This window comes from Ursus arctos, unplaced genomic scaffold (assembly GCF_023065955.2).
Source record: "Ursus arctos isolate Adak ecotype North America unplaced genomic scaffold, UrsArc2.0 scaffold_8, whole genome shotgun sequence".
NCBI lineage: Eukaryota > Metazoa > Chordata > Mammalia > Carnivora > Ursidae > Ursus > Ursus arctos.
In genome coordinates, this window is record NW_026623100.1 from 64250468 (window position 1) to 64265697 (window position 15230).

At 45.2% G+C, this 15230-nt stretch overlaps 1 protein-coding gene across 5 annotated transcripts in view; it reads left to right on the forward strand.

Moving 5' to 3' along the window:
- The window catches only part of RBKS (ribokinase), an 87548-nt gene that overhangs the window by 52026 nt on the left and 20292 nt on the right, over positions 1 to 15230 (forward strand). The window contains exon 8 of one of the 5 annotated variants that reach the window (XM_026478124.4): positions 33 to 213. The exons of 3 other annotated variants lie outside the window; for them this stretch is intronic. In XM_026478124.4, coding sequence (XP_026333909.1) covers positions 33 to 65 — 33 coding nt within the window. In that variant the 3' untranslated portion in view covers positions 66 to 213. Of the gene's footprint in view, positions 1 to 32; positions 214 to 5108; positions 8611 to 15230 lie in introns of those variants that run through there. One more of the 5 variants, XM_044390907.3, reaches the window with a different exon arrangement.

The following is a 15230-nucleotide window of genomic DNA, read 5'->3' on the forward strand; positions in this document are numbered from 1 at the left end:
AGGATGGAGCCATAGGACTAATGTTCTTACAGGAAGAGACACCAGAGAGCTCACTCTCTGTGTAGGCTCAAGGAGATCAGAGCACACAGCAAGATGGCGGCCCCCTGCCAGCCAGGAGAAGAGGCCTTAGAATGAAGCCCACCTTGTGAGCACCCTGATCTTGGACTTCCAGCCTCCAGAACTGTGAGAAATAAATTTCTGTTGTTTAAGCCACCCAGCCGGTGATTTTTTATATGGCAGCGCAAGCAGACTAACACTTAAGAAAGCAAATGAGCATACTTCAGAAGCGACCTAAAGCAAATACTGAAAAGTCTGCTGTTTTGTGAGGAGAAAATAATCTGAAGCAAACTAACAGGATCAGCCTAAATCACCTTTCTGGTGAACTATCTTAAGAGTATTGCTTATGGTTTACCTGCAATCCTCGGTCCCAGTAGGTAAGGCCAGATGATGTCCTAAGCTCAAACCCCGATTTAGCCATTAACCTGCAGGCTTCTTTGGACAAAGGACTCATTACATTTGGGCTTGGGTTGTGCTCCAAACATGACGTGTCTGGAGTGGGTGATCTCTGAGGCATCTTCGACCTCCGTGATTCTCACAGATTCTTGGGAACATGGGGCTAATGCCCAAAAGCCAGGCATTAGGCTGTGCTAGGCTTTGTGTGCTCCGAACAACCCTGCCAGACGGGGTTAATGCCCTTTTTAGAAAGGAGGAAAGTAATGCTCCTAAAGGCAAACAGTCTGCCCAGTCAGACAGCTGGCAAGTTGGCAGAGCCAGGAATTGATTCCAGGTCTGTCTGTCCAACTCCTAAGTCCAGGTACTCTCTACCACACCCCTCTGTCTCTTGATGTTATAGCAGTCCGCCCACCCTTCAGTCCCTCCTATATGGCATTTCAGCACTGACTTTCCCTGTTACTTGTCATGATACAGGCTTCTGTAATCACTCCATTTCTCTAGATTTTCAGAAGCTTCCAGATCTTGCAAAGGCACTGCCTGCTTTGTGCCATAGATTGCAGCCTCACTTGAAGGCAGGAACCCATATAAGAACAGTGCCTGGCATGTGTAAGCACCCAGTACCTCTTAGTGCTCATTAGTAGGTCCCTGTGTGTCTTTTACGGTACCTGGATCCTGCGAAGTACCCGGAAGCATGTACCAGGAGCTCGCATCACTCTCCAGTACACGGAGTGGGCATGACCTTAGCTCTGTACATTACTGGAAAGAAACCCAGGTCCCACTGCCGTTCGATTCCAGCATCTTCCTGTACAGGACAAGGAGGTGGACTGCATGGATAGTAGTGGCAGGATCGTTCCAGTCCAGATATCAAAGTTTTGGGCACAGACCACTTCCATTCATTCTTGTCATTGAATGACCAAACCTAAAGGAGAGGTGCACCACTCCTAGAGAATATGACCAGATCATCTTTCCATGAAACTTCTTTAAATAGGGGCCTGGACTGCTAACTAGAGAGGCTAAGGAAAATATATTTCCTCTTTTTTAACATTCCCAAACTAGCTCTCCAGTTTAAGGAAAGACAAAAACGCTCCCCCTTCCCTGCCTAGTAAACTCCTGTCCATCCTCAAGTCCATCTCAGAGAGTTCCTTTTTGGGCAATCCCACTGCTTACTATATGCTTGGCATATAGTGAAATCACGTGAAATTTCGTGAAATCATGAAAGAGTTCTACTTCCTTCTGGGAAAGTGACTAGTGTATGTATTAGGGTCACTTAGGCTCACTGAGTCCCCGTGTTCTCAGGGCACTGAAAGATCTATAGGATTCCTTATATTCCTTAAATTCTACCTTGAATATGCCAAGGGAAAGAATAAATCTCAGATACAAATGCGCTTTTTTTAATGTTATGAAAACAAAACACCCAGTTTCCCATTTTAAAACATATCCTTAGATTATTTTACCTGCATGATAGAAAGGCCAGGCCAAAATTAAGCTACAGAGGGTAAATGGCATCTCTGAAATCGGCATCACAGAATACAGATAACCCAGCTGAGGCTCTGAAATATCCATCTTAACCTTAGGAATGATATCAATAAATGGACAGGCTATCTGAGCAAACTCTGCCAACTCTGACTGCCAGAAAAGATGAAGATGACAAAAAGAAGTTCACTGAATATGAAGAAAGGACAGAGGACAAGGTGATTGCTGAAGAGACTGATGGACAAGGCACAAGACATCTGTCATGCCCGGGGGTCCGTGTTAGCTTTATTACATTACTTCCATATCAGCAGATCACCTCATTTGCTGGCTAATCAGGCAGAATTAAATATTTTACATTATCTTTCTTAATCCTGCATGTGATCAGTTGAAAACCCAGGGCTCTAAAAATCTAATTGTAACTGCTTACCAGAAATGTCATCTTCACTTTGAAGGACTGGACCAGAGCCACATACAAGGCTGTGTTTTCCGTTTTCCTAAAGTACATGTACGGCCAGACCTGGACACACACGTACATGTGCCTGGTGCCGAACGTCTCCAGGGCTCGTGAGCCGGAAGCTTGGATCCCTGACCCTGCTTCAGAACTCAAATCCAGCCAGAGATTAAAAAGAGCCATGGTAGTGGAGAAGAGGGGCATGGAGGTGGTGGTAGGATGTAGAGAAGAAAAAGAAACAACTGTCAAAACCTTAGCAAAAGTCAAGAAAGCAAAATCTAAATCTAGATTTAGAGTGTGCTGTGGGCCTCGACGCCACCTAATTGAAAGGACAGGAAATAGTCCCTGTCCCAGTAAGAGGCGATGGTTTAAGGTTCTAGGAGCTTGCTTATCCTTTCCCAGTGAAGACTTGGAGCTCCCTACCGCTACCGTCCACCTCTCCTGGCTCCCAGAGAGCAGTGTGATCACATGGCAGTGACAGCAGTCCGCTCCTTCCCCACTTCCCAGGATGCTACCCTCGTGTTCTCTGTGGTTTCCAGTGTGTGAAGATGTTTCTTGGGCAGACCCAAAATTAAGAGGCGAAAAACCTTCTGGAGCCAAATTGTAGAGTCCAGTGAGCTGGAGCCCAGCCCACTACCCTCTGTGCCTGTCGTTGCTGACAGAGGTGAACAAGGCAATGAAAAAAGAGGTGTGTGGTTCATGGCTTGCCGAACTTCTGTCTGCCTTGGTGTGTTGTAGGTTAGTGGTGTGAATACTCTGTGTACGTCTGCACTGTGGGAATAATCTGTTGGTGGCATAAGTGTCGTGCGTGCATGTGTGTGTGAGTAAAACGTACTGCGGTGGAACAGGGTGTAAAGGGGCGGCTGGTCACTCACACTTTCCTCTTCCTCCTTCCATTCCTTTAAACACGATTGGAGGGCTCTGTACTGTGGTACAACCCTGGAAAAGCGATCTGACTTGGGGGTTGAGGGGGTCCAGAGGTTAGGTGAATTACAACTCCCCTGAAAGGGTCTCAAAAAACAAAAGTTTTATATCCTTTTCCTTCCTTTGGTCAAAACAAATGAAAACTAGGAAAAGAAAGATCGTGGTTACATTTGCTAAGTGACTTCCCGTGACTATCCTGTTCTCAGTTAAGAAAACCATCTTCCAGGGCCCCTGGGTGGCTCAGTCGGTTAAGTGTCTGCCTTTGACTGAGGTCATGATCCCAGAGTCCTGGGATCAAGCCCCATGTCGGGTTCCCTGCTCAGCGGGGAACCTGCTTCAGGATTCTCCCCTCCCTCGGTCCCTCCCCACCCCCACTCGTGCTCACGTGCTCTCGCTTTCTCTCAAATAAATAAATAAAATCTTTTAAAAAATTAAAAAAGGAAAAGAAAACCATCTCCTCTACTTAGTCTGCTCTTCTAGTTTTAGCATGTGGGAATCTAATTGTGTAGATTCAGTTGTACATGAAATATAATTTGCATCAAATACTTATATTGACTCCTTCCCTCAGCCAATCAGATTGCCTGCCGTTCTCCCTTCCTTCCTTCTTTATAAATTGTGAAATAGTTCAATGACACTGAAAAGTGTAGAGAACAAGATCATGACCACCCATGGACCCACCACCCAGCTTTGTTATTTCTTCATGTTTTGCTATTTTTGCTTCAGGTAGTTTTTAAGAAATAAAATGTCACACAAACACAATGTGACCTCTTGGCTTAGGACGCTTAGTGCTGTGAAGATGCAGCCTATGTCAGAAGCTAGCTTTTAGAAATGCATTTCGGGGCGCCTGGCTGGCACAGCGGTTAAGCGTCTGCCTTCGGCTCAGGGCGTGATCCCGGCGTTCTGGGATCGAGCCCCATATCAGGCTCCTCCGCTATGAGCCTGCTTCTTCCTCTCCCACTCCCCCTGCTTGTGTTCCCTCTCTCGCTGGCTGTCTCTATCTCTGTCGAATAAATAAATAAAATTTAAAAAAAAAAAAAAGAAAGAAATGCATTTGAACAGAAGAACAGTAGGATTTTGTAAGAATTTCTTTTTTTTAATATTTTCTTATTATATTATGTTAGTCACCATACAGTACATCCCCAGTTTCCGATGTAAAGTTCGATGATTCATTAGTTGCGTATAACACCCAGTGCACCATGCAATACGTGCCCTCCTTACTACCCATCACCAATCTATGTAAGAATTTCTCTTGATCTTTGCCATTCTGCAGTTTTACCACAATGAGCCCACATCTGAATTTATTTTCATTTATATCGCTCATGATGCTGTTCTTCCTGAATCTCAGTATTTGTGTTTCTCCTCGATTCTGAACAATTCTTACACATTCTATGTTTTATTATTGCCTCCCCTACTTCCTCAATCGTCTCCTTCTGGAACCCCTAGAAGGTATACATTAGACTTTCTCTTTTCTCTTCTTCGTGTCTTTTAAAACTGCTAGACAGAGGAGTGCCTGGGTGCCTCAGTTCGTTGAGCATCCAACTCGGTTTTGGTTCAGGTCATGATGTCAAGGTCATGAGACTGAGCCCTGGGTCGGGCTTCGTGCTCAGTGGGGAGTCTGCTTGAGATTCTCTCTCCGCCTCCCTCTGCCTCTCTCCCACAACTCACGTGCTCTCTCCCTTTCTCTCTTCTCTGTCTCTCTATCTGTCTCGCTCTCTCAAATAATAAAATCTTTTAAAAAATTTTTAAAAACCACTAGAGAGAGAAGCCTGGGGTGCTGAGGCTGCGTGTCACCTTATTCTTGTTCCAGGGTCGATGAAACAGAAGTAACCTCGAGAACTGAAAACACCGTCCTTTAAACACAGAAAGTCACAGTCCTTTAAGAAACAGAAAAGACCGTTGTGGGAAGTCATGGCAAAATGGGGTGAGGAGCACCCCACTGTGCACACATTTACTCAGCACACTGTATTTTAATTTTCTGCATTGCAAACAGCAGGTGTGCACCAGTATAATAGGGCCACTGGTGTAATAAGACAGTCCCTGGCCCCGAAGAGCTTGAGTCTGGAAGAGTCTGTAGCCCACAGCTGAATGAGAAGTGCCGTGGTGGGGATACACCTGAAGTGCTATGGGGTGCGGCTGGGGAGCCCACCTGGCCTGAGGAGCCCGCTTCCCTGCTTTGAGGGGGCAAGGGAAGGTGAGCTAAAGGACGAGTCAGCTTGGGGAAGGGTAACCCAGGCAGAGGCAGCAGCTCATGAAAGGTCCAGAGCCAAGAGAATATGTCAGTGTTGGTGCCTTTTCAAGCAGTTGTGTGTGGAAAGAGCTTGCAGTACAAGGAAGGATGGAAAAGGATGAGGTGTAGCTCTTACAGGGACGGGTTGTGAGGGGCTTTGTGGGCCAGAACCAGAAATTTGCACATTCTCCGGAGGGCAGTGGGGAGCCATTGAAGAGTTTAAGCAGGGATAGGTTTTATCAGATTTGTACTCTATTAATAAAGAGTAACATGGCTGAGTATAAAGAATAAGTTGGAGGGGCACCTGGGTGACTCAGTCGATTAATCCGACTCGTGATCTCAGCTCAGGTCTCAATCTCAGGGTTGTGAGTTCAAGTCCCGCATTCACATCACGCATTGGGCTCCAATTTATTCTTTTTTTTTTTTTTAAGTAATTGGAGATTACAATACTGGAGGCGGGGAGAACCACCCAGACTGTTGCATTGATCTGTCTAGTAACAGATTATGGCAGCCTGGACTAGGGAGGTGGCAATTGGGATGTTGAGAAGTGAGTTTGAGGGGGCGCCTGGGTGGCTCAGTCGTTAAGTGTCTGCCTTTGGCTCAGGGCGTGATCCCAGAGTCCTGGAATCAAGCCCCGCATCAGGTTTCTCTGCTGGGAGCCTGCTTCTTCCTCTCCCACTACCCCTGCCTGTGTTCCCTCTCTCGCTGGCTGTCTCTCTCTCTCTCTGTCAAATAAATAAATAAAATCTTTTTTTAAAAAAAAAGTGAGTTTGAGAAGTCTTAAGAATTCAGAGAACATAACGGTAGGTCATTTCCTTTAAAATAAAAGGGTAGGGGACCAAGTAAGGTGCTTGTTTCATGGTCAAAACCAATAGATCCTTCTACCAGTGTCAGTGGTTGTCAGCACGTTTTGAGCCTTGACTCACCTAAGGACCAAGACCTACTCCCAACAGAAACAAGTCCATATCATTGGTGATTCTCTGCAGGTGGCCCCGGAAGATGGCAGTGCAGTTTACAGAAAATAAAATGAAATGCCCAGGTGATCTCTGCATGCCCTTCCATTGGGCATGTCTGGCTGCCTGCCACCCCCATTTTGGTGAATCACTGATCTGTGCAACAGAGAAGCATTTGGAGCAGAAAGTTATCCTTCACTTAAAGTAAACAGCATGTGAAGGGAACTCGTTTGCAACACGGTGCTGGTTGAGATTATCTCCCCTACCACCTGTGCCTGAGACACTAGCTTTCTCCAGATACAAACACAACCTTCACGTAACTACACGTTCTCCCCCTGATGAAGTAACAGATCAGCAAGTATGTGACGAATTGGGGTTGTGTAGACAAAACACCAGCTATTCCAGCCAAGGCACCTGCAGTTGGTTGTGAATCATCCACACCAACTTTCAGCAGTGAGATTCTCAGAACAATTGTTCACTTCCATCCTTCGTTTCCACCATGTACAATTAGCCCAAGACCCGAGAGTGAACCAGCAACTGTAAGGAACCAGAAACATTATAAATAACCCAGAGAATCCTTTTATAACAGCAACTGCCTACTGATTTTGTGGCCTAACAGCTCAAGCAAAAAAGGATATAAATACGATATTGTGCAATGACTAATTACTCAAAATTTTGTGCATCAGCAGAAGTGGAACCTGTGGTTGGTGCTAATATTATCAGATGTCTTTACCGTTTAATAATCTGGTAGCTCTATATTATGTAGCACGCAGTTTTCACAGAGAACAATGATTTTATTTCAAGTACCTCTCACTGACATAAAAAAGCAGCTGTTGGAAGATGAACATTTGGCAGAAAATGTTTTAGCAGAATCTTTTGTGAGATACTAAATCATATTGGATTAACTGTTGTCTGTCTAGAATAGTGGAGTCCCAAAGAAAAAAAGATGGCTGACCACAGAAGGCAAGGGACGTCTTTAGAACTCAGTGAATCACTCACAGACATTTTAGCTGTAAGTGCCATTTACTCACCAATATATCAAGTTATTTATATACAAAGCTTCCATTAATGTTGCCTGAAGAATGGGCCTTTTTTTATTCCAGTTTAGCTCACACTCAGGATTCTACTTCTCTCAGTAATTCCATTCCAATAATGGGATTCTTTAAATTATAGAATAAATTAATCCACCACAGACATTTTTGGCCAGAATGGGGTTTTTAAACTAGTTTCAAGTCTCCACAGGCCATTGTCTGTGGCCAGCCAGACCGAAGAGCAGCGAGGGCTGTGACTCAGAGCAGCACCTGCTGAGCCCATGGCAGCCTGCCCCAGAACCTGAGGAGTTCCCTGGCCTCATGGCCCACCACTCCCAGGTTGACAACAGACCCTTACATGTTCTTCAGGCTGGTCAAGCACTGGTCGCTGTTCTAGCAAGGAAGTGACGTCATGCCACGGCTGCTGGGCACAGCCAATTTTAGCAAAACAATATTATGATCGAGCTGCTTTCATGTGGCCATACTGATTCAAGAACGTTTTTCACAGTAAACATGATAACTAAAACATAAAATTCTCCTCTTTCCTAAACTATCAAGCAATGTACAAAGCAAAGACTTTTACCTTATCCCCAATTCCCACTCCTGGGGTGGAGTGTGTGATCGGTAAAGATTAAAAATGACTTCATCAAGATAAAAAGCTTCTGCACAGCCAAGGAAACAGTCAAAAAAACTAAGAGGCAGCCCATGGAATGGGAGAATATATTTGCAAATGACACTACAGATAAAAGACTGGTATCCAAGATCTACAAAGAACTTCTCAAACTCAATACACAAGAAACAAACAAATCATAAAACGGGCAGAAGATATGAACAGACACTTTTCCAATGAAGACATACAAATGGCTAACAGACACATGAAAAAATGTTCAAAATCAGTAGCCATCAGGGAAATTCAAATCAAAACCACACTAAGATACCACCTTATGCCAGTTAGAATGGCGAAAATTGACAAGGCAGGAAACAACAATTGTTGGAGAGGATGTGGAGAAAGGGGATCCCTCCTACTTTGTTGGTGGGAATGCAAGTTGGTACAGCCACTCTGGAAAACAGTGTGGAGGTCCCTTAAAAAGTTAAAAATTGAGCTACCCTATGATCCAGCCATTGCGCTACTGGGTATTTACCCCAAAGATACAGACGTAGTGAAGAGAAGGGCCATATGCACCCCAATGTTCGTAGCAGCATTGTCCACAATAGCTAAATCGTGGAAGGAGCCGAGATGCCCTTCAACAGATGACTGGATTAAGAAGATGTGGTCCATATATACAATGGAATGTTACTCAGCTATCAAAAAAAACGAATTCTCAACATTTGCTGCAACATGGACGGCACTGGAGGAGATAATGCTAAGTGAAATAAGTCAAGCAGAGAAAGACAATTATCATATGGTTTCTCTCATCTATGGAACATAAGAACTAGGAAGATCGGTAGGAGAAGAAAGGGATAAAGAAAGGGGTGGTAATCAGAAGGGGGAATGAAGCATGAGAGACTATGGACTCTGAGAAACAAACTGAGGGCTTCAGAGGGGAGGGGTGGGGGCATGGGATAGGCTGGTGATGGGCAGTAAGGAGTCCCGTATTGCATGGTGCACTGGGTGTTATACGCAACTAATGAATCATCGAACTTTACATCAAAATCCAGGGACGTACTGTATGGTGACTAACATAATATAATTTAAAAATATATGATTATAAAAAAATAAAAATAAAAAATAAAAATGGGGGGTTTTCTGAGATGGCTGAGGATTGCTTTTAGGGCAGAGCCCAGGATTGGGCCAAGAGTGGCATGAGGTGCAGAAAAGTATATGGGGATAGGGATGTCTGTTCTGTATGTTATTTGGTAATATGAGACAGCATGTCTGCATTTTCGTATGGTCATTTTGACGCAAGTGCTAACTCCAAATAGCTTCATCAGAATGCCCCATTTCGGGGCACCTGGGTGGCTCAGCTGGTTAAGCCTCTAACTCTTGGTTTTGGCTCAGGTCATGATCTCAGGGTTGTGGGATCGAGCCCCACATCAGGCTTTGCGCTCAGCGTGGAGTCTGCCTGAGATTCCTTTCCCCTCCTTTTCCCTCCCCCTCTGCTCCTCCCCTGCCCCCACTCATTTGCAAGCTCTCTCTCTCTCTCTCTCTCAAATAAATAAATAATCTTTTTTTTTTTAATGCCCCATTTCATTACTGGCATGACTGGCCAGCCCAGAAACCTCAAAAACCAGAAACTGAGAGTGGACACTGAATCAGGCCCCATATGGAGCCAGCAAATGACCTCTGTCAATATGGGCCACTGGTTGACTTGGACCAGGAGCCATATATCACCAAAAATGGAGCCAGATCAGTCCGTGGTGCTGACCTCTGACAGTGAACACCACAACCAATGTACAGTGGAGATCAAACAGAATTGATGCAATTCTTATGATCATCTGTACTCTTACAAATGGTTACCAAATACTTGTAGGGTACCAGTAAATGAAGAATCTGGAAGTTGTGGGATGAAGGCTGACAGAGTTTTTCTTATTCTCTAGTAGTTGAATTTTAATCAATGTGTTGAAAACTGAAAGACCGTTGTCATTTTTTAATACCATTTATAGTCTTTTGGGGCAGTGAGATGCTTGGACGTATATCAGCCCCACGTTGCTTTGGTTTTGCACTCAACCCCCGATTGATCCCTCTCTGTTTCATTCATCTAAAATAAAGACGGCTTTAGCCCCCAAACCTCATTCCAGATGGAAATGCATAATTCAAGAGAAATACTGATGTCAAAGAAGAGAAGGCACACCAATTTGTGTCAGCAGTTGCTGTAAATTAAAGAGTACAAGGAGAGTTTAATGTAATGTAGAATTGAAAATAAAATTAGAACGAATATTTAGGCAGTCCTCCGCCTCTTTTTTTCCCTTCTGTGACACGAAGGATTGACTCCCAGCCTAAGTACCTAAGACAGTTCATTTTTCTTGCCTGCTGGAATTTTCTTTCCCCATAAAATGTTGCATGTTTGTCTTTGGCATCCAAAATTAGATCTTTTCACCTTTTCCATTCTAATCTCAACAGAACAGTCAGGGTAGGAAGAGTCCACGATCCCCCCCCAACCCGTCTTCCATACCCGTCATGCTTACAGCCCAGAAAGGACCCCTGCTCCACCAGTCTGACTAGTCAACTGCTGGAAATGGCGATTAGTTCTTCCCTGATACTGATTCGCCCTAATGTGGGCGTCACCTCCATGGTTTCTTTTCTCTTCCTAAAGCTGAGAAATGAAAGAGTCGATAACACACATCTCACACGTGAACTACTGCGCCAAAGAAAGATTCTTCAGCACACATCTGAAAGAGGGAAATCCCCTCTAAAGTAGTGGTACTGGGAAGATTCACATTTAGTTCAACCGAACTGCCATTATTTAGAAACTTCTTGGAGTTCCTTCTTCGAATTTCCCTCGGAACTGGTGGTGCTCTTTATAGCTGCCTACTGTCTAGGCCAATAGTGAGTTCCCTAGCTTGATCTCCCACTGTCATCACCGGACTTGGTTTTCAATGATTCCCTCTTTCCAGAAACAAATTCCTTAGAACAGTGGTTCTCAAAATGCAGTGCTGGACCAGCTACGTCAGCATCATCTGGGAACATCATCTGGGCCCCACCTCAGATTTAATGGATCAGAAACTTGGGGGTGAGCCCAGCAGTCCACATTGTAACAAGCCCTCCAGGTAATTCTGATGCTCACTCTAGTTTGAGAACCGCGGACTTAGAAGATGAGATATTGCCTCCATTGAGGATATTCAGAGATGTGCTACAGATTTGGAAAGTATTCCAAAGAAAGATTTCTAAATCTTTTGGAGAGAAGTTGGAGTCCACGTGTGGCCTCTCCAGAGGACGGCTTCCACAGAGACCTCTCTCCACTAAGCCATCCACTTCCGCCACCTTGCCGTTTGACCTTGAGCAAGTTCTCACACTTGGTTTCTCATCTGGAACATGAAAGACCCATCCTGCCTATGTCACAGGATTGTTATGAGACTCAAAGTGAATCACATCAGGAAACATGCTCTATAAAGCATGTCGGTATGCTATCAGTCCTGCGAGAAAGTGAAAGTCATTGGTACTCCGAAGACAGGATTCTGGTAATCTGAGCATTACATCAGGGCAAAGACTTGGAAAAAGTTATAATTTCCTTGGCCAGATCCACCTTTTTGTCTGTATAATGCCTGCTTCATCGTCTTAGTGGACGTGCCTTGGAGTCCACCTGTTTACCTGGTGCTAAGAGAGGGACACCACTGCCTGATAAATGGCTACCAGGTCTAGATAAATATATCCATTTTCGGACGTGCTGTTTTCTATGAAAAGCTCTGCGGTGACTGTAAGGACAGACTGTGTGTGTATGCACCGAAGCTCTCACGAGCAGAGCCCATCATGTGCTAACAGCGGAAGGGTCAGTACTGAAACCACCCATTGCAGCACTATGCAAGGGAGTCATGACCTTCAAGAGGGACGCTAAGTGTCCACTGCCACACAGTAATAATTGCAGAGGGGACCAAAAAGAAAATCATTCAAGCAAACCAAATCTATAGAAACCTAGAGTTCAAGACCAGACCAGTCAACTTGTCTGTGCTGGAGAGAATGTGGGTGGATTTTACCCTAGAGATTAGCCGTCTTGTTTTTTGCTTTTTTGGGTTTTTTAAGATTTTATTTATTTATTTGAGAGAGTGAGTGAGAGAGAGAGAACACAAGCTGGGGGAGGGACAGAGGGAGAAGCAGACTCGTCGCTGAGCAGGCAGCCTGACGTGGGGCTCAATCCCAGGACCCTGAGATCATGACCTGAGCCAAAGGCAGAGCCACCCAGGTGCCCTTAGAGATTAGCCTTTACTAACACCTTCACCGTAGGAATTCTTCAACAGCGAGATCCTGGTGCATTTATGATTTCACTTAAAAATGTTACCGACTGTTCAGTGAACATATCTGGTCAGGAAGTTAAACATGTTGCTTTAGTGCTTATTACGAATGCAGTTTTCGTAACACAGAGTAGTTCCCACTAGACCCACATCAACTTCACTTTTCACACAAAGTGCCAGCTAAAATCAAGAGATTAGGTATGAATCTAGTTGGTTAAATGTGATTAAGTTATTGGCTGATTATGCAATAATAAGCTATTGGTTAATTATGGAGTCGGAATATGAAAAGATTTTGTTCAAAAATGTGTGCCTACTTAACAAGTCTACAGAGACAGAAAGTAGATTAGTGGTTCCTAGGCATGGGGGGGATCAGGGAGGAAGGAGGTGTGATTGTTAGTTGGGACAAGGTTTCTTTTAGGGGGAACGAAAATTTCTAACATTAGACTGCAGTGATGGTTGTTCAACCCTGTGAATATATTTAAAAACATTGAATTATATACTTAAAGTGGGCAGCTTATATGGTATATTAATTATATCACAATAAAGCTGTTTTTTGGGGGGTGCCTGGCTGGCCTAGTTGGTAGAGCATGTGACTCTTGATCCCAGGGTTGTGAGTTGGAGCCCCACACTGGGCCTAGAGCTGATATTTAAAGAAATAAAAAAGTGGTGTTTTTTTTTTTTAAGATGTATGTATTTGAGAGAGAGAAGAAGAGAGAGTGCAGGGGAGGGGGAGGGGAAGAGCAGGAGGAGAGGGAGAGAGAGACCCAAGCAGACTCTGCATTGAGCGTGGAGCCCCATGTGGCTCATGACCCTGAGATCATGACCTGAGCCAAAACCAAGAGTTGGACACTTAACCAACCATGCCACCCAGGCACCCCAAAAGGTGTTTGTTTTTTTTTTACTCAAATAGCTAATAAATTGTAGAGCTGAGAAAACACTGTGCCTATTTAAAAGACAGGAATAAAAATCATCAATACTTTGCTGCATGCAGTTTCATACTTGATTAATATGAAATAATAATCACTTGAAATATATTAAGGCAGGAAATATTTGCTCTCTCTTTTAATCACACAGTGTTTTAAAAGCTGACTATCTCAGTCTAATAGTTGAAATGTAAGTGTAATAAACAATGGTGGCTAGTAGTTGAAGCCACAGTCATGGACATTTATGACACAATGATTTGTCCATGTTCCCTACAGGTTTATTTAGAATAAAAATCAGTAGCTCTTACACAATAGTGATAAGGAAGCTGGATTCTCACTGTCCATCTTGATGCTTCTAAACCGATCTGGTTAGGGGGGCCACAAGGTTGAGGTTGGGAAGGATGTGATCTCATCCTTATGATGTCAGTATGTGCTGATAAGAGAAAATAGAGATACTCGGATCTGAGCTGTGAAACGGGGCTCTTGGGTAAGCATCATCCTATCTCATGGTATGTTCGTCAGACTCACTGTTGTCTGCCTAGGAGAGAACCTTTACACTTTCCTACCTTGGGAAGATGGGCCAGGCTCCACTAGTTCTCATCCCCTTGGGAAGTCCTCACTGCAGGGCGTGGGGCCTCACTGGTGGCCATGGAGACCTGACAAGGCAAACAGGAGACGAACTGGCTGGGAGAGGTAGGGATTTCTGACCCAGTAGAAAGCTACCAACACCTGCCTAGTGTGCCTTGCAATTTGGAGATTGCTGGTTAGGGCTTCTTTTTTTTTTTTTAAGATTTATTTATTTATTTATTTATTTATTTATTTATTTTAGAGAAAGAGGGTGGGGGGAGGGGCAGAGGGAGAAGGAGAGAGAAACTCAAGCCAGCTCCGCGCTGAGTGTGGAGCGTGACACGGGGCTCGATCTCCTGACCCTGAGATCATGACCTGAGCTGAAATCAAGAGTCAGACGCTTAACTGACCGTGCCACGCAGGCACCCCTGGTTAGGGTTTCTTGTGCCCCAGCAGATCCTAACCGGGCCACTGGCAGGTTCTCGCGGACGTGAGGCCCTACTGCAGGGCTACTCAACCTCTCTTGCACTAATCACCACCCACCCAAAGTGAGCCTTTTAAGATTTTTCTTTTCCTATTTGTCATCTTCCCCCATGAAATTTGAGTACCACGACTCTCTCTTTCTAGGTAGATAGATAGATTTACCTACTGTGCCTTCGGAGAGCCACAGATCATTGTAATATCTAAAAAAATGTTCTACCACAACCCGCTCCCAGCACGCAAGCGTGAGTTTCCAGCCCCGGTTGAGAATGCGTGCCCTGGATGGAATGAAGGGTCTAGGCAGGGCCTCGCTCTCTCTGCTCACACCCGGAGTGAGTGGTGAGGTCCGTCCCATGGAGAAGACGGGTCAGGTGGCCCAGTGTCCATCCCTAACCAGGACGGGCCCCGACTTCAGATCCCAGCACAGCTAGAGGAGCGTCCTCCGAATCACGCGTCCCTGCGCCATCTGTTCAGCTGCCTGCCGGCCTCCAGGCTCGGCCACCACCTCCTCCCCCGGGAAGCAGCCCTCTGCCCGGCGGCGGCCTCGCTGGGCCGGAAAGCGGGGTCCTCAGTCATAAGCGGCCATGCTGGTGGAGGGGCGCAGCTCTCCCTGCCAGCGACTCACCCTCCTCCCGTGCTGTCCTCCAGCCCCTCCCCGCTGTACGCCTCTCCCAGAAGCCTCCCTCATTGCTCTCCCTGTGTTCCTTCACCCTAAATGAAAGCATAACATTCACCAGCTTTCCCCAGTCTGGCACTGACGAGAGGGACCTTTATACTCTTCACTTTACAGTGCTTTAGTGTCCTCTTCACAGCCTCCTAAAGTATCTCCCTGCCCCCACAGAGGAATGGATGTCCCAGGTC